The following is a 27,084-nucleotide window of genomic DNA, read 5'->3' on the forward strand; positions in this document are numbered from 1 at the left end:
TACATTAGCCAACCTCTTTAGCTCTTTGAATTCTTTGCATATACTTGCTTACCTTTTAAATTATGTAATCTTGTAGTAAGTTACCCTTTAAAATATTTTTTTTTTGGTTTTGTTTGCGAGATATATATTGAATCCGTATCTCCCGATCGTCATCAATCAACATTCTAATCATATCCAATCATATCCACAATGGTGTGATCACGTAACATATCTGATTTTCCGTGAGTCACTCTAACCACTTCAACGTTATCCATTTCAAAAATATTCTTATAGCCAGCGTTTCATGCACTGCCCAAAGTTTCGACATTGAGCATTTACCTATGCTTCTGGAGAAATTAAATATCCAACGTCCTTTATCGTCTCGAAAAACACCATCTATTGTTGCGTCTTCATTAGTGCACGAAACCACGCCAACAGTATTAGTGCTCACCCATTCCACCGGAGGTCGTTGCCATTCTGCTATTTCATCCTGAAGTTGTCTGTTGGGTTGCAACATCACCTTCTTTGTGTTCCTCGTACGTATTCCCATCCGCCATATTATCTTCCAGCAACTCTCTTGCGGTTCACTTATTTGCAAAGTGAGGTAGTGGTACGCTGATTTAGAGGAGAAGAGGTGGTTGCTTTCCCAATTCCAGCCCAGTTTATCAGCACCCAAGTTTACTCAAGGAGGAAGAATGGTTGCAATCTTCGACGTGACTTGACTTCACTCGGGAGTGCTTGATTGACTGCTTGTAGACACAAATCACACTAAATGGTTAAAGAGATGGTTGCTAAACCAAACACATCCTTCATCAAGCCCACCGAACATTAGCTCAGATGACATGTTTCCAGTTACCGGCACCAGCAGACTCCCAAGTAACGAAATCGAAAAAAAATGTCGAAAACCATAAGCACAAGAGTGAGCTTACGTCGTAAAACCGTCACAAGAACGAGAATATCAAAACCATGCTACCATATAGCATGATCATGAAAAAATTTGAATTCAGAATAGAAAATACATCGAAAAATAAGCAACACCTAATCAACAATGGAGATTCGAATAGTGTTCAGTAGAATCCATGGCACCTATTGCAGAAGTTCATCCCACCCACATTCGAGCTTGACTTAGTTCTACAATTTGTATTCTTTTTTTTCTTATTAAAACTGATGGAGGTAATAACCAGAATGAGGTAACAGAAAACACCCTTCTATGAAAGATAGCAAGTTTCCAGCAGCTATAAGAATTCGCAGTCGGTGATGAAATACCGATAATTTTCACATAAAATCCTCTTCTAGTTCCTGGAGAGACTTGCTTGTGGATCCAATTTGTTTGTTTGATGTCATCTTTTCAGAGACCATAAGACCCTTGTAACTTCGTATTTCTGCTTGTCTTTCCTTTTCAAGCCTTTGAAGCTCCTCTCGTCGTTTCTGCCGAAGAAATCAAATGGCTTCATTTTTTATATCCGATTAAAAACAGGTGCATGAGTGCACATGATAACACCTTGCATGAATTGTAAAACATCAAATCCAATGAATACAGCCACATGAAATTCTTACCCTAAACTATTCAGTCAAAAAGAAAAGGCGTCGAACACAAGTCTGAACATTATGTCACAGACCCCAAACCTTTTATTATATTTGTGTGCTAGCAAAAATCTACATATATTACCATATATATAAAACTACACTATTGTGCATATATTTAACTAAATGAATGCTTACGTGTCCGTATGCTTTATTCTTTATGGATCATCTCACTCCAGCCACATCTTTTACCCTAAGCAAAATCGAGTAGGATAAGTTTTGCATTCATGCTACAAGCCTACAACCAGTAAGGATATCAATGTTCGGTAGCATACCCGTATAAACTAAAATCTGCATATATTACCATGTATATATGACCGCACCATCTTGCAAATATTTAACTAAATGAAAGCTCATGTGCCCATATGCTTTATTCATTATGTGTCATCTCACGCCTGCCTCAGCTTCATTAGTCTGCTATAATATAACTATATTTTTCGCTCTACGCAAAATTGAGTAGGATAATTTTGCTTTCATGCTACAACCAGTAAGGATATCCATGTTCGATAGCAAACCCGTATATAAGCTAAAGAGCCAACATCAAATTGACGAAAAAAGAAAAAAGCAATTAAAGACAAAAGGGGCTCACTTTTTCTCTCAACTGTTGCTTTCTCTCTGCTTTTTCCGCTGCATAAACTGCTTCTTTCTCGGCTGCAACAACATATTACAGTAGTGGCGTTAGTTTGATCAAAACATTTAAAAGAATTCTAACTTCGATATACTAAATGACTAGTAGAATTGAAGATGCAACAGGCATAACCTACATTATTGTGTATACTAAGAAAAATAAAAAATGGTGAGTGTACGATGTAGCAAAAGCAAGGGAGCAAGCAAAATGTTAATAAGTCGGATTAGTATCCTAAGCGAACCATAAAGGGACACTTTCCTTCAGCACAACAAATAGTTTTCCAGGTTCCTCCGGACCCCGAAATTACAAGAGTATCTTTCATAGAAGAAAATGAAATCGAAGCCATTCATGTACCTTTCAAATCAGGTTTCCTTTCGACCTTAGTCTTGTTCAACCTGTTAACTATTTCATTTATCCGCTTCTCCACTCTCACAGTCCGAACCTAAATTTCATGATAAAAATCAGAAAACGAATTTTGAAAAAGAACAAGACATTGTGAAAATAATCAAAGTAATAAAGAAGGTTTACCATCTTGGAATTGTGAAAGCCAACTTGGCCAACATCCATGGAAGGAGTTTTCTTCAAATTGGACCATGGAGTGTAAACAACATCAATATTGTTTACCTTGTTCCCTAACCTCACATAAAATCATATTACAACAGATTAAAATTACAATTCTACAAACAAAAAAGAAAAACAAAGAATGATGAAATTAAAATAAACCTTGGATGGAATTAGCTTTGACAAGCTGAGCACAATCTTCAAGCAATCCCTCACTTATATCATCAATGGTTTGACCCTTTTGAAGTCTCAAATAAACATGGGCAGAAGACATCTTATCCACATGAAACCTGTAATCGAACAAAAAGAAGAAAGATCCAATCATATGTAACTCTAAAAGAGGGAAGGGGAAAAAGAAACCTAATTCACTTTCTTTTATAGCAACAATGGAGAAATCAAACGAGTAAATTACCAGATATCTTCGATGAAGCCGTATTTGATGAGCTCCTCGTTTTCGTACTTGTCAAGACCCATGAAAATGGTGTAATCTCCGGCTTCTGGTCGGGATTTGAAGTAAAACACCATCTTTTCCCCTTCAAGATTTCCCCTTTCGATTTCGATTCGTCTATTGGGAAGACAGAGACGAACTTAGGGTTTCCCCCCTCCCCTTCGGTTAAGGAAATAATGGGAGAGCAAACTGCAAACGCCTACCAGCCTATCTCATACCACGAAAAGTTCAATTAATACTATATTTATTGATGCCGTGGGATTATACTTTTCAATTGAAATTATATTTTGATTAATTATTGGGTAAAATACACACGATTCTATTTAATTTATAAGATAATATTTTATAAGATAATATTTTATTTAATTTATTGACTATTAAAATTTTATGATCGTCTTAGTTGGACGTTGACATGCTATCTAGATATAATAAAATTTTATTTTAATGATGTCTAATGATGCGATCGTTGCTTTTAAGTACTAACTCGATTACATAATATTTCAAGTACTAACTCGAAAATATAATATAAATAGAAAATTTATCCATAAAGTAAAACTCAACAAGTTATGGAATCAGAAAATAGGTTGACATTCGCTCAGACGGTCATCAAATTTTAACATTAAATGACGAGTTTGAAATATATAAATAGTCGAGTGACTATTTTGTAACTTTTAATAGTCGGTCAACAAAACAACGTCCTATAATTAAGGAATCATTTTGTAACTTTTGAAAGTTAAGGGATTCAACAAAATAATACTCTATAATTGAGAGATCATTTGTAAATTATTTAGTGTCTAAACTATATTTAAAATTGATTTTTAGTGTCTAAAGATTTCTTTTGAAATTCGTGCCTAACATTCTTCGTTACACTTTTAAATGTATACAATTAAAGAATAGTTAAGCGATACGTGTCATATTTATATTTTTTTAATTTTTTTAAAATATAATATTATTTAAAAATATTTAAAAAAACATGACATCTATCAATTAATGATTTTCTTAATGGTAAACACCTAAAAGTAAAACGAATAAAACATTAAACTATTATTTTTAGCGAATTTTTTTTAATACCAAGAATCAATAATTTAAATACTTATCTTTATATTAAGCTTTTTTTTAATAAAAGTGAATAAAAATGTATAGTTTAAATTTAATAAAATAATGTTTTGCAAGTATCATAACTTTTCTTAGAAAGTGTTCATGAGTTGGGTCGAATTTAAATTAAATTTATATATAAAAATTATCTTTTTGTTAATATTAAATTGGTTTATATATATATATATAAATAAAAGTATTTAAAATCTTATAATATATAGATCATATAAATTTTAATTTATCTTTTCTTAACTAAAGTATTTTACTTAGTATTTAATTTAGGCTCAAATATAAAATAAGTGTTTAAATTATACCGATTTTCACGAATAGGTGTCTAATTATTTTTAATAATCAAGGTACTTAATGTTATAAAAATTACCACTTTAGATGTCTAGGTCGTAACGATTTTTAAATTCTACCGTTAAGTGACATGTTACGTTTTGATAATTTTATTTAAAAACTAAAAAAATCTATTAAAAACATAATTTCTTTAAAAATAAAATTAAAAACTAAAAATCTAAAAATCCTTAAAACTAACCCTAAAATCTCCAAATACTCCCAAATCTCTAATCCAAAGTTTATCACCGTCGTCAGCCGTCACCACTGTCGGTGAACACCCACACACCATCGACATAACTCACTGTTGCCTACCATAGTGAGTTGCCATCATCGAATCTCACCAATTCGACTTGTAGTCGGATCGCGAGGAACAAGTGGAAGAGAAAAGGTTGAAGGAGCCGCTTGCCCCATCGTCTGTTGTCCCTCTCTAACGTCTTTCGACCTGTTATCCCTCTCACAAGTGCGAAGCCCCCTTGACGAATTCCAGGAGCAGTCGCCAGTGACCTGGAAAAAGGATAGAGTTTTGAGGGTTGTCTTGTAATTTCAAAGAATTTAGGGGGTTTTCATAAAAAATATAAACACAACACGTGTCACTTAACAGACTTTTTTAAAGGTCATTACGACTCGAGCACCTAAAGTGGTAACGTTTATAATGTTGGACACCTGAATGATTCAAAAAATAGTTTAGACATAAATTTATAAAAAAAATATAATTTAGACGATTATTTTATATTTAATCCTTTAATTTATAAACTTAAGTTTATATTGCATATGTATCACAAAAAATACTTAAAATATATATTATTTTGTAAATAATTTTCTAGGCGTGTGGAGTGGGGAAAGGACCAAGGAAAATTCAGCCATGCGTGGGTAGAAAATGGAAATACTAGAAGAGACCAAAAGAATGAGCAATTTCCTGTAAACTGTAAACAAAGTCTTCGTTTCAACAATTTTAACCCCAGAAATCATAAACTTTTCATCAAAGATTTGAATGAAATTTTCATGGCCGAAGTGGCGGCGAGTTTGGCCACGGAGAAGCTGACCAGTTTGCTGAGTCGAGACGTCGAGTTGCTCAGAGGCGTCCATGAAGAAGTCGAAGACATCAAGGTCGAGCTCGAGTTCATCACATGTTTCTTAAAAGAAGCAGATGCAATGGCGGCCAGAGATCATCAGGGTTCCACCAGTATTATTACATGGGTGAAGCTTGTAAGAGAGACGGCTTTCAGGATTGAAGACGCCATTGATGACTACATCCTCCATCTCCATGTCGTTAACAGCCATGAACACCACGGTTTCATCAAGGCTTACCTGTGTAAGGCGGCTAAATTCCTCGAGGGCATGAAGAAACGTCACGAGATTGCGTCGGAGCTTCGAGATATCCGGATATCGGTCCGGGGAATCGGCCAGAAACGGAAGAGATACGGGTTGAACGTGTCCGGTAATACGGTTGTGATTCGACGTGATCCTCGAGTTGGTATGCAGTTTGTCCATGACAATGAGCTCGTCGGAATAGACTCACCGAGAAATGAGTTGGTCCGTCGGTTGATATCCGGACCACCCGTTCGCACCGTGGTTTCACTCGTCGGCATGGGCGGGATCGGCAAGACAACACTTGCCAGGAAAGTTTATGAAAACCAGACTGTGGTACAACACTTTGATTGCCATGCCTGGGTCACAGTGACTCAGTCATTCCATGTGGAAGAGGTGTTGAGGACCCTGTTGAGACGATTTTACGAGGCGAGGAAAGAATCGCCTCCCGATTCGATCGGCCGGATGGACGAAGAGGAGCTCATCGGCAAATCCAGAGAATATTTACATGACAAGAGGTATGTTGCTGTCTTTGATGATGTGTGGAACCAAGATTTCTGGCATAGTATAGAACATGTTCTGTTAGATAATAACAAAGGTTGTAGGATCATCATCACCACAAGAAATGAAAAAGTTGTAGAATTTTGTAAAAAGTCTTCGCTCATTCATGTCCATAATTTGAGACCCCTGCCTTTGGAATTGGCCCGAGAGCTCTTACATCGAACGGCCTTCCGGTTCGATCCCGAAAAGCAGTGTCCCCCGGAATTGAAGGACTTATCTTTGGACATTGTAAGAAGATGTCAAGGGTTGCCGCTTGCCATTGTGGCCATAGGAGGCCTTTTATCAACCAAAGGCAAAGATGTTCTGCAGTGGAAGAGTCTGCATAATCAGTTCAGCGCCGAGTTCGACAGCAACCCTCATCTTACAGACATCAAAAAGATACTTTCATTCAGTTACCATGATCTGCCTTACTATCTCAAATCATGTTTCTTGTATTTAGGCATGTTCCCCGAAGATCATTCAATCCGTTGCGGGAGATTGTTCAGGTTGTGGGTTGCAGAAGGCTTTGTGAAACAAAAACAACATGCAACACTGGAAGAAGTAGCAAGGGAATACTTAATCGAGCTCATTCACAGAAGCCTGGTTCAAGTTGAATCCATCGATTCCATGGGACGAGTTCGAGAATGTCGTGTTCACGATTTGATGCGCGAAGTCATCCTGTCCAAATCGGAGGAATTGAATCTGATTCAGACCTCAGTAAGAAATTTAGAAAGTTTTAAGGGCAAAGTTAGGCATCTATCACTACATGATAGAACAAACAACAACACAGGGGGCAGTAGTAAGTCACAAGCTCATTCGATCATCGCTTTCGAGGTAGCCGACATACCTGAATCTTTATTCATCACATTGTCCAGAGATTTCAAGTTCTTGAAAGAACTCGATTTCGAAGGCGTTCCCTTGAGTTATGTGCATGAGGAATTGGGAGATTTGTTCCACTTGAGATACTTGAGCCTAAGAGATACAAAGGTGACAATGCTGCCAGAGTCCATAGGTAAGTTGCATAATCTGCAAACTTTGGATCTAAAACGTTCTCTCGTACACGCGCTACCGGCTGCGATGAACAAGTTGCATAATCTGCAATATCTCGCAGCATACTATACGATTTACGATCGAAACTCGAATTTCCATAGTCGAAGAGGGGTGAAGATGTCCAACAGTTTTGCCAACTTGGACTCTCTGGAGAAGCTGTTTAGTGTATGCGTGGAAACGCTCGAAAGGGATGAGTTTTTCATCGAGTTGGCACGGTTGAAACAGTTGAAGAAACTGGGAATTTCGAGGCTAAAGCCGAAACATGGGGCTGCTTTATGTACTGCCATAGAGCAAATGAACAACCTCCAATCTTTGTCCATTACGGCCAAAGATGAAGGGTTCCTTGAACTGCAATCCATAACTTGTCCTCCGATTTTCCTCCGAAGCCTGTGCCTACGAGGCCGGTTAACCAAGCTGCCGAACTGGGTTTCGAAACTGCAGAACCTGGTTAGAATCGGCTTACACTGGTCTAGAATATCCGACGACTCACTTAAAATCCTCGGAGTGTTGCCTAATCTATTGAAGTTTCAGCTGACAAATGGATATGATGGAGCTCAGCTGCATTTTGAAAAGGGGTACTTCAATGGACTCAAAGAACTAGCACTCCGGATGTTGAATGGATTGAACAGATTGACGATCGATGAAGGAGCGTTACCTTCGCTCGAATGGTTATCGATCGGACCGTGTCGGTACTTGGAGGAGCTGCCATGGACGGTTTCTAGTTTGAAGAGCCTTAAACATTTGGCATTCCATAACATGCCAAATAGCTTTGCTCTGAAGTTGGTGCCTAATGAAGGAGCAGATCATTGGAAAGTAGAGCATATTCCTAATGTTGTTTTCTGTTGCACCAATGGATCAATGCAATGTTATGTGTACAGGCTTGGCGATCAGCGCCTGTTACAAGCCCTGCGTTGAATGTAGGGATGGGCACGCGACCAGAACCTGACGAGTTCTAGATCAGGTCAGATTTTTTAAAGATTATGTTCGGTTTTGTTCGAGTTCATGTTTAGTGTGAAAAATATCCAACTGGATTCAACAAAAAAATTATAATTTTACCTTATATTTAGAGATAATTGCAATAAAACATCCCTATATATTATTTTTTTAATTAAATTCCTATTTTTTAATTAAATAAAAGTAATTTTTTATGAATTTATTATTTTGAGCCGGATCAGATCGAGTTTTATCTTAAAATGACGGGTCAGGTGGAAGGTGTATAGTTTTTGGGTTAGGTTGACCGAAAATCCGACCCATATCCATTGAATGTGACCTGACGATTTCTGTTGTATTTGATGTAAGGTAATCAGAGACGGATCAAGAGTATCGAGACGATCAGACTTTAAAAATTTTAATATTTTATATATTTAGAGATTTTGTGTGTGTTTTTTTTTGGATGAATTTTTAATATACTTCTTAAAGACTCATAATAAAACATGCATTCGTCTCTAAAAACGACGACGTTCTATATGAATTCTAATAGGTTAATAAATAAGTTTTACATATTTATGTATTTTTAATTTCATTTATATCATGAATGCCGTATTTTACATTGGATTTTAATTGTTTTTAAGGAGACGATAAGGCTTATATTGCACGAACCAAATCCGAATTAATTATTTAAATGATATTAATTAATTAATCTATGGTTAATATTTAACGGAAGTGTAGAAATGATCATGAACAAATTTGGTAAAATTACACATTGATAGAATGTATAAGTATTGAAGACGAAATGTGTAATTATATTAATTTTATTGACTATCATGTCAGCATTTCCGTTAAATGTTAACTAAGACTTAAAGTAAAAATAAGTGCCCAAACTATACTTAAAATTAACTTTTGATGCCTAAAGAATTTTTCATTAAAAATATGTGTCTAATATTTTCTATGATACATTTTTAGGTGTCTATCGTTAAAAAAACTCTTAAGTGGAACATATCACGTTTATATTTAGAGATTTTTAAAATAAAATATTATTTAAAAAAATTCTAAACGTGATATGTGTCACTTAACGGGGTTTTTTCTTAACGGTATGCATCTAAAAGTGTAACGGAAAAAAATTAGACACATATTTTTAACAAAATTTTCTATAGGCACAAAAAATCAATTTCGAGTATAGTTTGTGTACTGACTTTTATATTAAGCCTTTAAATAATTAAGTGGTTTGGTTGATAAAATCGAAAGATTGGTGGTCAAAATGTTAAGAGACAATTGTTAAGTGGTCATAGGTATAATTTTTCCAAAATATAACTTTGGATCGGATCATGAAATGAATCCGATTCGTTTGTTTATACCCAAAACCAATCCTCACAAAGGAACCGGTAAAAAACCTTAATTCATATATTTGTAAGATCAAAAGCTCCTTTCCCGTCAAAGCTCTGCCCTCAAAGACAAAGCCCCTCACAGTTCTAGGGTTTTTGCAGCAGAAGAAATGGTACTCTAATTATTATTATTATTTGGAATGATTCTCTTTGATTGTGTTGTTTATGGAGGAAATTGAAATCGATTTCTTTTAAATCTTATAGGGAAAAGGAACTGGAAGCTTTGGAAAAAGAAGAAATAAGACTCACACTCTCTGCGTCCGATGCGGACGTCGGAGCTTCCATCTCCAGAAGAGCCGTTGCGGTGCTTGTGCTTACCCTGCCAGCCGCATCCGAAAATGTAAAATCCCCTTTTGATTGTCCCCAAAATCTATTTATTTTGTTCATTTTAGATCTGTGTTCAGTTCTGTTTGTTGAAATTAGATTAAAGTTGGCAAATTAAAGTTATCCGCTCTCTTGATTTAGATTTAGCAATTCATTAGCCGTTTTCCGTGCGGATTCTTTTTTATCTTTTGTGGCGTATCTACATTGTAAATTTTGGGGTCAAAAGTAGTATATTTAGTCATATTGTTTGTAAATGCTTGGTCGAAGATAGCAGCTGGATTTGTTGCTGATTTACAGTTCCAATTATTTCTGTGATTCTGTCTAATGAATAGTTTCTTCAAGGCTTATATCCCAAATAAGTATCTAAAGTATACTGTCTTTGTCGTTTAACTACCTAAAAGTTTTTTATGGTCACAATAAGTACTTAAAGTTAACTTTTTTGTTTTGGTCAGAATAGGTATCTAAAGCATTTTATGTCAAAATAGATACCTAAACTATTCAAAAAGTTGGCAAGTGGCATTAATTAAAGAATACTTTAGGTACTTAGATGGAAAAAATTGAATATTTTAGTACCTATTTTGATCAAAAAATATTTTAGGTACCTATTTTGACCAAAAAGACAACTTTAGTCGCTTATTTTTACCAAAAAATTACTTTAGGTACTTAAATGAAAAAGATGGTATACTTTAGGTACTTATTTGTTATAAATAAATGACTTTATTCCTTCTCGTATCTTGCTAGCGCTGACATGCGTGTTTCTTTCTCATCATGTTTCCTCTTTTTAAATTAATCCAGGACATACGTTTTCTGTCTATATGCAGAGATTTTTAGGCAGAGTTTATTTGCAGGGATTACTTCCCATTACAAACGCGCATATGAATGACTGCATATGAAGACTGTTCAACTATGTATTTATTTATTTATTTATTTATTTATACATGCATTGTATTTAATTTGTATTTTTTAATTTTCTGAATTGCCGGAGGTCTTCCACGGAAGCTGCTCTCAACCTGGTGTTGGGGGCAGCCTACTAAACTACCTCCCCTTTACTCCATTGCATATGGGAATAGGGTTTTGTTGTTGTTGTTGTTTGACTTGTAGTATGCATTGATGGGTTGTGGTTTAACGTTTGGCAGGTACACAAGCAACTCCGAGGAAGGCGGCAGCCGTTGCTGCTTCGTAAGTTAATCGTTGTGTTTTCCTTTCGAGATTCCTATGAACACAAGTTTTGTTTTCTTATCAACTGTGTTACATTTTTGTTTCAAGTAATATTTACAAAAGGAAAGTCTCGTATCATTTTGTGAGTTAGTGATATTGTCATCCATAGTTGATTTTAAGCTACTCAAATTGCTAAATGTTTCGTTTGCTATTTATTGCTGTTGAGGTGTCATTCTTTTGAGGTTTTATTAGTATTTCTTGTTCTTTTTGGTTGTGGGAGAAAACCAAAGTGAATTCCTTTATTATTGCACTTCCAAGTTTATCTTGATTACATGGAAAGGGATGTCATCTAATCATAACTAGGGTGAGTATTCAATCGAATTGAGTCTTAGTCGAGTTAACGAGTCCTATATTAGGATTCAAACTTTATTTAATTTTTCTAGTCGAATTGAGTTTATGAGATTTGAGTAGAGTCAATTCGAGTTGAATTTTCAAGATTGTGTTCAAATTTAATTGTAAATATTCAAAATGTTATGGTGTGGGTTTGTCCAATTTAATGACATTCTCTAAACATACAAGGTATTCACATATACTTATTCATTCTTTTTCACATTACAATGTTACTTGATAAATCAAATGTCATTTAAAATTATAAAATGCTTTTATAATTTTATTTTTTTAAAATAGGGTGTTTTCTGATAAAGTATTGATGCAAGTATAGAGGTGTTCGAGAATTGTTGGGAATAGAAGGAATTTACAAAAAAAATGTAGAAAAAAAATGTAGAAAAAAAATCAAATTAAATAAAATGTGAAGTTGAAGGATTAAATTTCAAAAAGAGTAAATTTATTGTTAAAAATAAGAATTGAAATTTCATAGATATTTTATGACATAAGATAATTCAGTTAAATTTGGTTAAAAATAATCAAATTTAGTTGAAAATAAACTTAAAATGGATGAATTAGGGGTAGAATGAATTAGAGTATTTGATAAAGTTAATTTTTTTTTATGTAAACATAAGTTAGTTTTATTAAAAAAATTCAAAATTATAATGATAGTTTATAAACTAAACACATAATTAAAAAAATTCCTATAACCATTGACGTAAGAAACTAGTCATTTGATATCATACAAGTAAAATGTTAAAAACTATAAAAATTCGAACAAAATGTATAAATACAAACAAATTTGATTACATCGATAACAGATCACAATAGGAGATTAAATTATTGAAAGACGTAAATTATCTCCGAACGTAAATTACGTATTCAAATCAAATTCGATGGTCTAAAATAAGAAAGATAAGTATGATAATAATTCAATGTTATCTTGATCAATCGAGATGATATCAAATTCAACCCTGAAAAATAAAAACAAAAAAATGATTAGACGATCGGCAAAAAAATTTGAAAACATGTAAAAAAAAAGGGAGGGAAAAAGAGTCATAAAGACAAGTGAAAGCATATCATAAATCCATAGCGTCATATATGTATAATTATTAGAAACTAAAAAATAAAGGAAAAGTTAATTATTTTTAGAGTAGATGGTTAAAAACGTGGTCCCATTCGTGCATGATGTGAGGATTTTTTTGTTGCCCTTCCTATGCTCAAGACTTTGACTTGATTAATCCGAATCGATTCGGGTCACATAATTAGTTTTGGTGAATGAATCTCTCAACGGAGATTTTTTGCATACACAAAAATTCGAACTCGAGAGTTACTTAAGTGATATCAAGTTGCTTACCACTTGAACCAACCCCGTTGGTCATTAACCTATTATAATTTATATCTTGTTTTTTGTTTCACAAAGCCTTCTGCAACCCACAACCGGAACAATCTCCCGCAACGGATCGAATAATCTTCTGGGAACATGCCTAAAGACAAGAAACATGATTTGAGATAGTGAGGCAGATCATGGTAACTGAATGAAAGTATCTTTTTGATGTCTGTAAGATGAGGGTTGCCGTTGAACTCGGCGCTGAACCGATTATGCAGACTCTTCCACTGCACAACATCTTTGCCTTTGGTTGATAAAAGGCCTCCTATGTCCACAGTGGCAAGTGGCAACCCTTGACATCTTCTTACAATGTCCAAAGATAAGTCCTTCGATTCCGGGGGACACTGCTTTTCGGGATCGAACCGGAAGGCCGTTCGATGTAATAGCTCTCGGGCCAATTCCAAAGGCAGGGGTCTCAAATTATGGACGTGAATGAGTGAAGACTTTTTACAAAATTCTGCAACTTTTGCATTTCTTGTTGTGATGATGATCCTACAACCTTTGTTGTTATCTAACAGAACATGTTCTATACTATGCCAGAAATCTTGGTTCCACGCATCATCAAAGACAGCAATATACCTCTTGTCATGTAAATATTCTCTGGATTTGCCGATGAACTCCTCTTCGTCGATCCGGCCGATTGAATCGGGAGGCGACTCTTTCCTCGCCTCGTAAAAGCATCTCAACAGGGTCCTCAACAGCTCTTCCGCATGGAATGATTGAGACACTGTGACCCAAGCATGGCAATCAAATTGTTGTACCACGGTCTTGTTTTCATAAACTTTCCTGGCAAGTGTCGTCTTGCCGATCCCGCCCAGTGAAACGACGGTGCGAACGGATGGTCCGGATATCAACCGATGGACCAACTCATTTCTCGGTGAATCTATTCCGACAAGCTCATTGTCATGGACAAACTGCATACCAACTCGAGGATCACGGCGAGCCACGACGATATTGCCAGATCCTTGTGTTCCACACATGTTCAACTCGTATCTCTTTCGTTTCTGGCCGATTACCCGGATCTCTAGCTGCCATTGCATCTGCTTCTTTTAAGAAACATGTAATGAACTCGAGTTCGATCTCGATATCTTCAACTTCTTCATGGACTCCTCTTAGCAACTCCACATCTTCACGCAGCAAACTGGTTATCTTCTCGGTCGCCAAACACGTCGGCCGCCGCCACTTCGGCATCACAGAAACTACCGAATTAGATTTCTGGATTAGGATGAGAGAAAATAAATGATCACAAGTAAATACAAAAAAGAATATAAAATATATGATAATTCAAAACTTTCTAACCCGAAAAATGTATATCTTTCATTCGACTCAAACCTGACCTGAATTGTTAGTGTATAAATCCGACCCAACCCAACCTGGTATAAAATAAGAACTTAATTAAAATTACATAATAAATAAAGGGAATATTATATTAATTATCTATAAATTTATTTAAAGAAATTACACTATTACCACGGGTCGGGTTTGGTTGGAGTTTTTTCACCCTCCACCTAAATCCGACCCAACTCGACCTCACCCCCTTTAAAAAAATCCGACCCGATCCAACCCGAACTCGATTAAAAAAAATAACCCGATTCGATATGGTCGGATCGAAATCCGTCGATTTTGGGTTAAATTATCATCCATAATCAGATATTGCTAATTGGGTTGAGATTTTCTTTTTGGCTTCTGTTGTATGCGATCCGGATTAATCGATTAATAAATCGGATATCAATAGTTATATCGAAAAAATTAAAATCAAATATTAAGAGAAAAATATAATAAGCTTTGCAAAACAAATTCGAAACATCCTATGATCAGCTTGCCCTAATCAGTCTCTATCCCCCTCCCAACAAAAAAATAATGCCTAATTACAGAAAAAAAAATGAAATAGTGTTCATAATGTACAATATCTAACACATTCTAAGGCCTCCCCCACCTCTTTTCTCGAACTTTTCCTTTTTTAATCGGAGCCGATGACGACGTTCGATCGAGCTCTAGATACGAGTAAATATCAGATATCGAAATCCACACCTGCCCATACGTAGTATGTATGCTTTACTAACCAAAAATCTGTTTCTATCTCTCGTCTTACTTCGAAAACGATCAATGTGATTATCATTGGGGCAAACGATGCTTCGCCTCGTCGTTCCAACACCGTTGAATGTCGCATGCGATCCTCGTAGCATCCATCGATGTACCGACCAATCCACGTTTAGTGAACCCCACGGCGTATAGCCCACGTTCGCCTTTCCACCCGTCGGGGAACGGCCGCCGAGGGTACCCGTCTTTCTCCGAGAACATCTCTTTTTCCTACCAATCATTCCCATTTCTCTCGTTTTTCAGTTATGGAGATCTTTAGCATGTGAAAATTAGGGACCAAACAAGTAGTGGATTTAGGGTTTGTGTACCTTTAGCCACGAGGGTACATTGCTTTTATATCCGGTTGCTAATATGATTGCATCAAAGCTCTCGGTTTTGCCATCGACAAACTCCACGGCGTGTCGCTTTAGGCACTTTATACTTGGACGTACCTACATCAACAATAGTTCTAAATTCGGATCAGGTCGGTTCAAGTTTTTTTTAATTATAAAATTAGATCGAATTCGAATTTAAGATGAAAATTATCCGACTCGATCTAACCCGAAAATAATAGTATAATTGACATATATATATTTATAATATTCTCCTCTATACGTTTTTCCAAATTCTCAAAAATTTTATCAAATAACGAGCTAAAGGATGTTATATTTAAATATGATATGTGTGGGCCAAAAACCCTACCTGATCACCCTCCCCAGATACTATTAATGAAAACCCCAGTATTACAGGATCAATCAAGCAGTCGATATTCAGTAGCCAAAGTATAAAAAAAAAAATATGCGTTCAGTACCTAAACTATTAGTTTTGGTCTATTTTAGTACATAAATTTTAAATTTTTTAAAACTATACTTAAATATACCCCATCCCCATATTCAAAATTTAACGATAAATTTTGAAAAAACTTAAAGTTTAGGTACTAAAATAGATCAAAACTGATCGTTTAGATACTAAATGCGTTAAATTTTTAACCACAGGGCAATAAAATGTAATGAAAACTAAATCTTAGGTATGCTTTTAAAAAAATTAGAAGTTCAAGTACTAAAATGGACTAAAACTGATAATTTAAGTTTTAGATGCATAATTTATCCTAAATAAAAGGGATAATTCGATATCTGAATCTAAAGGGTAAAGTACCTTAATGTCTCCACTTTTGATTTTAGCAAGCGTTCCAACATCCAAAACCGGTGTTTTCCCCGACAGATTCTTCAGCTCCAGTGGACCCAACTCCGGCCGGGGCAATCCGAATCGAGCCGTGTCACCGAGCATCAACCGGGACATGACCAACAACAGTCGGTCGACGAGCCGTAACGGCAGCCATTTGAGCAGCCACATGGACAACTCGAAAGTCGATATCCCTAGCATCTCTTGTGGGAGGACATAGACCTTCCAAAGAAAAAGAAACTGTTTGAATGGACACTTGGAACAAAGATTACATAAAAAAATAAACATAGAATTTTGATGTGAAGTTCTACGGTACGACACTCTTAATATACAATTAAAAAAGAAAAAAAAATTATTTAAAATTTTATTATTTCTACTTAAAATATTAATTTTTTTTAATATTTCCGATAAAGTGTCCAACAATAATAAAATCGATAACGTTTTACTTGTTTTGTTAATAAAATCGGTAAAACGTCCAATAATAACAAAATCGATAAAAATAATAATATTTGTAATAATTTTTACCGATTTTATTATTTAAATAATAATAAAATTGATAGTATTTTTTAATCGTATATTAAAATGGTGGCACGTGATATTTTATGATTTTGATTGATGGGATAAGTCAAGCCACCTTAGATTTTTCATGAATAAGACAACAGATACCCGACAAGATACTACGGTTTGTTTGGTTTTCTTTATGTATTTTCTTATGTTGCGCATGCTTGGGAATCCCGATAAAGTGAACGAACAAAGATCTTTGTTCTTTTCATTTTGTCTACCTAAGTTTGGTAAATAATATCGGGAGTAGGGGTGTAAACGAGTCGAGTCGAGTTTGAGTATTATTGAACTCGACTCGACTCGAAAATTTTGAAATGGAGTTCGACTCAACTCGAAAACTCGCGAGTTTAAAATTTTCAAGCTCGAACTCGAAATCTTGAACTGAAGCTCGTGAGCAGCTTGAAAAGGCTCGAAATGAAGAAAAAAAAATTCTTAAACTTAACTCGATTGAAGCCTCAAACTCAAACTTGAACATGAACCTTAAATACATGAAATCTTACTCGATTTTTTTATAAAAAATCAATACATAAATATTAATATTATTATTAATTTAATTTTTTAAATAAAATCTTAATATATTATATTTTCGAGCTGCTCACGAGCTTTTCGAGTAGCTCGTTTCAGCTCGTTAAGAACTCGAGTCGAGTCCATTCGATTCGAGTATTTATCGAGCCTTGATCGAGTCGATCTCGAATAGCTCACGATCTGTCTCGTCTCATTTACAACCCTAATCGGGAGTTTTAAGGAGAGACACCTAATATAATTAAGGAAATGTATGAGATCCGAATTTGGGTTAGGTCGAGTTAGGGTTTAGGTCGAGTTCTAGTTTAAAGTGAAAAATATCTTTATATTATTTTTTTTCAATTAAATCTCTATTTTTATTATATAAAAATAATATATTTTATTGTTTCGGGTGGAGTTAGGTTCAGATTTTATCTCAAAAAGTAAGGTCGGGTTCAGATCAGGTGCAGGGTGTACATTTTTCGGGTCGGGTCGGGTCGAATGTAATTTTTTTTGGTCGGGTTGTGCCCATCCCTAAATATAAGGCTAAAAAAAAGTATAACCTAAAATATTATAAACAACATAATATATTAGGTTGCACGCAACCTAAAATGTTATGTTTTTTTCCCGGGTGCAAATCTCTTTCGTAACATTTCATGTTGCAACCGAAAATATTACATTTTTCACAATTTTTTCGATTGAATCAAAAATGTTAAAAACATAGTATTTTAAGTTCCGCGCAACCTGAAATATTATGTTGTTTATAATATTTTAGGTCGCGTATTTCCTAAATCTTATATTACACTGACTCACCCTAGAATCACCAAAATAGCAAACTGATCAAATCTTTGGAACTTGCAGCCACACATCCTCTTGGTTTTAGTTGAGTATGAGACTCATACTCGATCGATTAAATTTGATAAGATCATTTTTTTTAATTTTATTTGGTTTTAGTTTAGTAGAGTATGAGATTCAAACTCGATAGATTTAAATTTGAATTAATTTTATAAGATCGTTTTTTTAATTTTATTTAGGTATAGCTGAATCGGATTTTCTAGAGAATAAAGTTAAATTGAATTTATGTTTATGGTGGAAAATATTTAATTTGAACGGTCTCAAGATAATAGTGTATTTATGATTATGATTATATTTTTAGAATAATTACAATGATATCCTTCGTTCTATATATTCATTTTCAATTAGATTCCTATTTTATTGAATAAAAATTAGAATATGTATGAGGTTAGATTCAGTTACACGATATAAAAAGATTTTACACTGATTTAGGATCGTGGATAAGTGAAAATAAACAGTTGAGATTATCGGTAAGAAACAAGAAGATATTCACTATATAAAAACAACATGTGTGTGTGAGGGATACTTTTGGGTCGAGTGGAGTTTCTCCTAACTCGAGTCAAGTCGAGTTTCGAATGAGAAAAATACTTTCCTAGAGTTGAGTCAGGTTTATCAAATCCCTAACTTAACGACCTATGTTTATCCTTAATTTTAGTCGATTATATGAAATTTGACGAAGAAACCCTAAAATTCAATATAACTTTAAATTTTATTTATCTATAGAACAATAGAAATTTATTAATATTAAATTACGATGGCAATACAATATAATAATCATATTGTAATGATTTTTAGAAGTCGTAATTTCAAAACATAATTATTTTTATTTTAAAAATAGAAAATAACATAATTTTTATAACGTTCGTAAATACGATCACAACCGTAATTTAATATTATAAATAAAAATATAAATAAAGAATAGATGTTCTTACTGTATCTCTGACCACAAGCGAAGGCTTTGCATTATGATTGCAGAGATCCAAGCACACCTCCATGCCTGAATTCCCACACCCCACCACCAAAACCCTTTTTCCCGTAAACTCTTCGCCACTCTTGTACGAGCTCGTATGTTTTATTTCCCCGCCGAATTCCGCCATCCCTTCCACCTCCGGCGTCACCGTCTCCGCATTCTCCCCGGTCGCCACCACCAACCACCGACAGACGTATTCCATTAACTCCCCTTTGGGTCCCACGCTTCTCACGCGCCAGAACCCCAACGCCCCGTCGTACTCCGCCTCCGAGACCGTCTCGCCGAACCTCGGCTCGATGTCGAACCTCCGGGCGTAGGCTTCCAAGTAGTCCACGAACTGCTGCTTGGTGGGGTAAGTGGGGACATCAGCGGGGAACGCCATCAGTGGAAGCTGGCAGAATTTCTTCGGCAAGTGAAGGCGGAGGCGGTCGTACGTTTTGAGCTGCCATAAGGACGCTATGCAGTTCGATCTCTCGAGGATTACGCTCGGGACTCCTTTCGCTTTCAGGCAAGCCGCCGTCGCTAGACCCGACGGGCCGGAGCCGACTATCACCGGCCCCGGAACGTATAAGCAACGAGACGACGGCGGCGAGTTCATCTTCTTGTCGATAAATATGGGATCATGAGCTTGTTCTCCTTCGATTTCTCTCAAACAAAACTCCATGAACAGATACCCAGATTCAGCTTAAGAAGAACATCAAAATCTGGAAAGAAAACATCTGAGTGAATCAAGAACTTGAGAAATTATTCGGCATTTCATTCAACCATGAAAGATGATCAGAGAAAGAGAAACCGGAAGAATGAAAGAACGGGAGAAAATTAAGCATGTGTGAGAGAGAAAGATGGTGATATGTCATTAACTCGCTATTTGAATAGATTTATATATATTCCTTTTGTTTCCTTTGAAGAATTCTTTTAGGTAAATTACACGTTTAGTATTTAAACTATAGTTTTAATTGTTTTAATATTTAAACTTTCAATTTTCTCATAATCATACCTAAAGTTTAGTTTTTGTTTCATTTTAGTATTCTCATTCAAAATTTAATGTTAAATTTTGACAAAAATTGAAACTTTAAGTACTAAAATAGACCAAAACTGCTAGTTTAGGTACTAAAGGAGCTAAGTTTTTAACAGAATGGTACTAAAATGAAATGAAAAGTAAACGTTAGGTATGATTTTGAAAAAAAATGAAGATTAGGTACTAAAACATATTGAAAATGATAGTTTATGTACTAAGTGTGTAGTTTACCCTTCTTTTTAGGGTAAAGTACACAAATGACATTCTGAATATAAGGTTTTGTTTTATTAAGTCTCTCGACTTTTAAAAATTATAAAATGGTCCCTTAGCTATAGGATATTTTTTAGTTTCTCGGCTATTAAAAGTTATAAAATGGTCACTCAACTATTCATTATGTTCCAAATTAGTCCTTTTTCATTGAAAAAATTAATGTCATTCTAAGCTAGATGTTAATCTGCTATCTGAGATATGATAAAATATGATCTCGATTCCCAAATGACTATTATATTTCAGACAACATATTAGTGTGTAGTTTACCCTTCTTTTTAGGGTAAAGTACACAAATGGCATTCTGAATATAAGGTTTTGTTTTATTAAGTCTCTCGACTTTTAAAAATTATAAAATGGTCCCTTAGCTATAAGATATTTTTTAGTTTCTCGACTATTAAAAGTTATAAAATGGTCACTCAACTATTCATTATGTTCCAAATTAGTCCCTTTTCATTGAAAAAATTAATGTCATTCTAAGCTAGATGTTAATCTGCTATTGAGATATGATAAAATATGATCCCGATTCCCAAATGACTATTATATTTAGACAACATATTAATATACATCTCATACTGCCATTAACTTGTTAATGAAAAAGAACGAGTTTGGAACATAATTAATAGTCGGATGATCATTTTCTAATTTTTAACTATTGAGGAACTCAACAGTTAAAATTTCAAATGGTGCATTCTTTTGGTACGGTGAACAACATACATTGAAACTAGTCTTATCAAACTACTTTCCGAGGAAACTGAAGTATTAGAACATCAAACCTTTAGATTGATTTTAATCAATTTATAGCGAGTTTCATGGAAAATCAATACGAGGAAAAGAAAGAGGAGTGAAATACAAATATTTTTGCATTGATCTTGATGTGAATGTCGATCGAAAGAGTTGAGGATTGTCTGCAACAATCGCAATTTTACGATTTTGAAGCCTAAAAATGAAACATTTTAAAGTTTAATGACAAAATGATATAAAAACTAAAATTCACGATAAAAAAAATGGACACGTCATCACATTACGTGGAATTTATTAAAAATGTTTAAATCATCACGTGGAATTGTAGAAAATTTTCAATTTTCATCAATCCAAAAATTTAAAGGGAATATCAAAATTTGGTTTTCTCCTATATAATTGTTTTTATTTTATTTTTATTCGAAAATATTATAAAAATATAAAAAAAATCAATTTTTTTGTTTCTTCCAATGTTTTTTAAAATTTTATTTTTAATGTAAAAATACTATAAAAATAAAGCAAAACACTTATACTGAAATAAAAAAAGGCTAAATTTGTGTGTATATATCAATTATATCTTATCGTTGTATCATTAGTTTTGAAGCTTTAATTTGCAGGATAATCTATTTTTTTATAAAAAAATTAAGTTTAATTTTGCATATTTGTAATTCCTATTTATAACAATTTTGAGAATATTAATTTAACTTAATTTATAAATACATATTAGGGTAAAGTACACATTAAGTCTCTCGACTATTAAAAGTTACAAAATGATCCTTTGATTATAGAGTGTTGCTTTGTTGAATTCCTCTACTGTTAAAAGTTACAAAATGATCACCATAATGTTCATTATGTTTCAAACTCGTCCTTTTGTGTCAAAATTGATGGTATTTTAGCTGAACATTAACATGCTGATGTGATATGATAAAATATGATCCTAGAATCTAAAACGACTATTATATCTCAGTCATTATGCTAACGCCCAACTTAGACAAAGTAAATTTTTAATAAAAAATGACGAGTTTGGAACATAATGAATAGTCGAGTGACTTGATAAAGCAACATTCTATAGTCAGGCGACTATTTTGTAACTTTTAATAGTTGAGGGACTTAATAAAGTAATATCTGATAATCGGGGGACCATTTGTGTACTTTACCCTAATTTATATTAATATGATATTTTAACAATTTTAAGAGGAGAATAAGTTCTCCAAATATTTGAGGGGTTAAAATATCAAGAGATGTAATGATAATTTTCTCAATATTTTTTGGGGGCATGCCTCCTCTCATCTCTCGTTAAATTTCGAAACCGATATATTAAAAGGATAAAAACCCTAATTTGATCTTATTGGCAATAATAAAGTGCTAGATACAATTACGGGTCAAAGAAAAATAAGAGAAAAGATCGTGGGGTAGTAGGTAGGATAGGCACGAAACTCGAATTAGACGGTTTTGACTCAAATCGATTTGATTTGGTCAAGGTTTTTTTATTAAAAAAAAGTTAGGTTTATGTTAGGTCGGATCATATTTTTTTAGAGAATATATTTGGGCCGGTCAAATTCGAGTTTAGGGTGAAAAATATCTGACCTAACCCTACTCGAAAAATAGTATAAATTTACCTTATATATATAGGGATAATTATAATAATAATCTTTTATATATTATTTTTTTCAAATAGATCCCTATTTTTATTGCATAAACATAATATTTTTTATAAATACATTTATTTAGGGTTGAAACGGGTCGATTCGGGTTTTATCTCGAAAAGTCGAGTCAAGTTTGGATCAGATGAAGTCACCCCTAAATTTGGATCGGATCAAATTTTAAATGAATGATATATAATTTCGGATCGATTCTGGCTGACCAAAAAGCCGATCTACCCGACCTATGTCCATCCGAATTAGTAACGATGGAGATGGATATGATAGTGGTCACAAATCAATGATTAATCAGAGTCAAATTAGGTAAAATAAAAAGTCTAATTTCAAATTTTATAACACGATACTTAGTAAATTAAATCTTTCAAGAAATTTAAAATAATTCCTAAAAGAAAATCAAACTACTCAAATTCATCTATACCCTTTAAAAAATTAAAAATATTTTTATAATGAAAATTTTATTATATATTTTTTAAAAATAATTAATTAATTATCAATGATATTAGACTCCGACAAATAAATGTGTAACAGGAATATGTCTGTCATTTTGCTTTCATTATTATTAGCCACTGGTTTGTCTTCTTCGATACTATAAAGAACAACAAAAATAGAAAATGACAAATTAATTTGAAAGCTATGAGCAGGTCAGCAGCATATAATTTTATAATGTATATCGAAATCGCTCCCCAATTATATCGTGTTATTTTGTTGAGTTATCTGATTATTAAAAGTTATAAAATGGTACTAAAATGAAACAAAAAGTAAACGTTAGGTATAATTTTCAAAAAATTAAAAGTTTAGGTACTGAAACAGAACAAAAGTAATAGTTTTGATACTAAATGTGTATTTACCCTTATATTGATTCTTTGAGTTGGATTTATGGGTCTCAGTTTGACCCGAACTACTAACCCCAGTTTCGGGCCGTTACAGTTTATGTACTAAATGTGTACTCTACCCTTATACTTATAGTTGACGTAAAATTTTTAGGTAAAAATATATAAATGGCTCCCTCAATTATATCGTGTTATTTTGTTGAGTTATATAACTATTAAAAAAGTACAAAATGATACTAAAATGAAACAAAAAGGAAATGTTAGGTATGGTTTTGAAAAAATTGAAAGTTTAGGTACTGAAACGGAACAAAAGTGATAGTTTAGGTACTAAATATGTACTTTACCCTTATATTTATAGTCGACGTAAAAGTTTTAGGGTAAAATATATAATTGGCTCCCCCAATTATATCATGTTATTTTGTTAAGTTATCTTACTATTAATAGTTATAAAATGATGCTAAAATGAAACAAAAAGTAAACGTTAGGTATGATTTTGAAAAAAATTAAAAGTTTAGGTACTAAAACGTAACAAGAGTGATAGGTTAGGTACTAAATGTGTACTTTACCCTTATATTTATAGTTGACGTAAAAGTTTTAGGGTAAAATCTATAAATGGCTCCCCTAATTATATCATGTTATTTTGTTGAGTTATTTGACTATTAAAAGTTATAAAAATGGTTATCTCACTATTCAAATGTTTCAAATTCATCTTTTTATTGATGTCTATAGAAAACGTTGTTGCTTTCGCTCTTCTTGTTCTGCAACCGCTGTATTTGAAAGACGAGAACGAGTTTTTGAAAATCACTCTGGATATCTTAGATGATTTCATGGTTGTTCACAACGTTCACGGAGCCGTCGGAGTGTAAATGAAGACAAATCAACTTCTCTATGTTCGACTTTGTTTACAAGCACATCAACTCGAATCAAACAACTTTATCGGGAATTGAAACATGTGGTCTCGAGACGATCTTTGACCGTGAGATTCGACTGGATTATTTTATCATATCTCATTCAATACGTTAATGTCAAATTTAGATAATTGTAAACAAAAATCCAACTAAACCTAGTCATGGCCATCCCTATCCTCAAGTTTGGCCTTACGTTTGCACATTGTCTTCATCCAATTGCTTAACAAAATTTCAATTTTGGACTACTTGGAGCGTTGTGTCATTAATGCACTGAAAATTCAGGGCTGGATTTATCACAATTTCTGCAATGTAATAAATGTTTTTGAAGTAAATTCTGTTAGTCCCTTTAATGACGTACGACAGTTTTAATATACGATTAAAAAAATATATTATCTATTTTGTTATTATTTAAATAATAAAATTGGTAAAAAAATTACCGGAAATATTATTATTTTTACCGGTTTTGTTATTGTTGGGCACTTTACTGGAAATGTTAAAAAACATTGATATTTTATATAAAAATAATAATATTTTAGATAATTTTTTACCGATTTTATTATTTAAATAATAACAGAACCGCTAACGCCTTTTTTTAGTTGTATATTAAGGGTGTTGCATTGTAGAACTTCCTATTGTACTTCCATTCAAGTTAAGATTTATTTCCTTTAAAAAAACTAGTTAATAATTTTATTAAATAAAAATATTTATAATTATGAAAATGATCTATAAAAATAAATTAATTATATAAGTCCAACATTATCTTAAAATCATCCAAATATATTAATAGGATAACCCAATAAATACCGTATGAATTTAGAGAGATAATATCAAATCCAATCATGAGATAAAAAGACTTTAACAAAATCAGACAAAGAATATGTTACAAATAGACCTGACAAACTTGACCCGAACCCGATTATCTGAACCGATTTACCGGACCCAATACTCGATATTAACCCGAACATGATAATCAAATTTGATCTGATACACGATCCATAACCCAACCCGAACTATATCCGATCTAAAATTTAGCGAAATCAAAATCAACCAAAACCAAAATTAACCCGAACCATACCCGTTTGCTAAAAAACAGATAAAATAATCTATCATTTTCATACGAAAAAGGAAAGTATTTAAACAATAGACCATTCACATTAATCGGTCATTTCTCCTAAAACCGTCAAGTAACATGAACTAGTTGTTAAGTAACGAAAAATAGACTATACAAAGAAAGGATCAAAACATTCACCAAAAAATAAAATAAAAGATACAAATAAACATTGTCATCGACGTTAAACGATAAACATTATCAATACTAACACGAGAATGATATGTTGACAACTTATTTTATCACAACTCAAATACGATATAATTAAGTTGATTGTAAACACATATCGGTACGAGAGGATCACTCTAAAGATCTAAAGCAAGAGTAAATTAATAAGATAGCCAAATAAACATCAGTTAAAGAAACAAAGACAAAACTAATTTGCATTGCATTTCAAATACGAACATATTAATGTAAAAATATATATCTATAGGGTAAAGTATACAAATGGTCTCTCGATTATAGGATGTTGTTTCGTTGAGTCACCCGACTATTCATTATGTTCTAAATTCATCATTTTTTGTTAAAAAATTGAAGACAGTCTGGGCTGAATGTTAATATGCTATCTGACATATGATAAAATCTGATCTCATAATCTCAAACGATTTTCATATCTAAGACATCAAACTAACATTTAGCTCAGACAGTGGTTAATATTTTATCCAAAAAGGATGGTTTGGAACATAATGAATAGTTGGTGACCATTTTGTAACTCTTAATAGTTGAGGAACTCGACAAAGCAACACCCTATAGTCGAGGGACCATTTTGTAACTTTTAATAGTCGAGGGAATAAATAAAGTGGTTTCTATTGTCGGGAGACCATTTGTGTACTTTACCCGTATTTATAAGATTTAATTCAACAAAAAAATTAGAAGTGATAAAATATTCATAAAACGTGCCACAAACTCAATCAAAGGTTTAACAACAAAGAAGATGAAGAGTTTTATTTGGATCGATACAAGGACATATATGGATACTAATTATAGTTTAAGGGCATGTTTGAATGTAATAAAAGTACAAAGGGTTGTTTAACACAAGTCAAAAAGTTCAAGAGCTCATTAATATATTAGCATTTTTTAAAAGAAATTGAAGAGAAAACTAATAATTTGGCTAGATTTAGATGATTGGGTTGGACCAGTTTATAAATGTTGCAATCTTGAAAGGTGCTTGTGAGAATTTGTAAGCCACTCAGGGGGTGGACAAATGTGGCAGCTGATAACAGCAGCAAATTAAAGCAGTGTCTTAAATGCGAAATAATTGGGTAACCATCGACCATGTGTATGTTTCTCATAG

General features: G+C 33.5%; 4 protein-coding genes and 1 long non-coding RNA gene across 7 annotated transcripts; 2 read left to right on the forward strand and 3 right to left on the reverse strand.

Annotated features, from left to right (window-relative positions):
• Positions 1 to 1,251: 1,251 nt before the first annotated feature.
• On the reverse strand, positions 1,252 to 3,402 carry LOC120211890 (coiled-coil domain-containing protein 25-like). Of its 2 annotated transcripts, XM_039210362.1 has the most exons (7): positions 3,165 to 3,402; positions 2,915 to 3,042; positions 2,720 to 2,823; positions 2,546 to 2,633; positions 2,153 to 2,214; positions 1,702 to 1,756; positions 1,391 to 1,407 (listed from the first exon to the last, which is right to left on the reverse strand). In XM_039210362.1, exons 1-6 carry the CDS (start codon positions 3,275 to 3,277, stop codon positions 1,715 to 1,717), a joined length of 537 nt encoding a protein of 178 aa, XP_039066293.1. In that variant the 5' UTR covers positions 3,278 to 3,402; the 3' UTR covers positions 1,391 to 1,407; positions 1,702 to 1,714. The 2 variants fall into 2 exon arrangements, with proteins under 2 accessions (XP_039066292.1, XP_039066293.1); XM_039210361.1 differs by lacking the exon at positions 1,702 to 1,756 and having other exon boundaries at positions 1,252 to 1,407; positions 3,165 to 3,397.
• Positions 3,403 to 5,518: 2,116 nt separating this feature from the next.
• On the forward strand, positions 5,519 to 8,488 carry LOC120211886 (disease resistance protein RPM1-like). The gene has a single exon (XM_039210353.1). The coding sequence runs from the start codon at positions 5,637 to 5,639 to the stop codon at positions 8,445 to 8,447; it is 2,811 nt and encodes a 936-aa protein (XP_039066284.1). The 5' UTR covers positions 5,519 to 5,636; the 3' UTR covers positions 8,448 to 8,488.
• Positions 8,489 to 9,850: 1,362 nt separating this feature from the next.
• Positions 9,851 to 11,567, forward strand: LOC120211893. The gene is made up of 3 exons (XR_005524643.1): positions 9,851 to 9,966; positions 10,058 to 10,193; positions 11,314 to 11,567. It is a non-coding gene; the product is annotated as an uncharacterized LOC120211893 (long non-coding RNA).
• A 1,541-nt stretch (positions 11,568 to 13,108) lies between these two features.
• Positions 13,109 to 14,300, reverse strand: LOC120211970 (disease resistance protein RPM1-like). The gene is made up of 2 exons (XM_039210428.1): positions 14,126 to 14,300; positions 13,109 to 14,073 (listed from the first exon to the last, which is right to left on the reverse strand). Exons 1-2 carry the CDS (start codon positions 14,298 to 14,300, stop codon positions 13,109 to 13,111), a joined length of 1,140 nt encoding a protein of 379 aa, XP_039066359.1.
• Positions 14,301 to 14,954: 654 nt separating this feature from the next.
• Positions 14,955 to 20,062, reverse strand: LOC120211889 (indole-3-pyruvate monooxygenase YUCCA6-like). 2 transcript variants are annotated; one of them, XM_039210360.1, is made up of 4 exons: positions 19,220 to 20,062; positions 16,344 to 16,592; positions 15,518 to 15,640; positions 14,955 to 15,419 (listed from the first exon to the last, which is right to left on the reverse strand). In XM_039210360.1, exons 1-4 carry the CDS (start codon positions 19,919 to 19,921, stop codon positions 15,225 to 15,227), a joined length of 1,269 nt encoding a protein of 422 aa, XP_039066291.1. In that variant the 5' UTR covers positions 19,922 to 20,062; the 3' UTR covers positions 14,955 to 15,224. The 2 variants fall into 2 exon arrangements, with proteins under 2 accessions (XP_039066291.1, XP_039066290.1); XM_039210359.1 differs by having other exon boundaries at positions 16,344 to 16,625.
• Between the last annotated feature and the right edge of the window lie 7,022 nt (positions 20,063 to 27,084).

This window comes from Hibiscus syriacus, unplaced genomic scaffold, assembly GCF_006381635.1.
Source record: "Hibiscus syriacus cultivar Baekdansim isolate YM2019G1 unplaced genomic scaffold, ASM638163v2 tig00109987_pilon, whole genome shotgun sequence".
Taxonomy (NCBI): Eukaryota; Viridiplantae; Streptophyta; class Magnoliopsida; order Malvales; family Malvaceae; genus Hibiscus; species Hibiscus syriacus.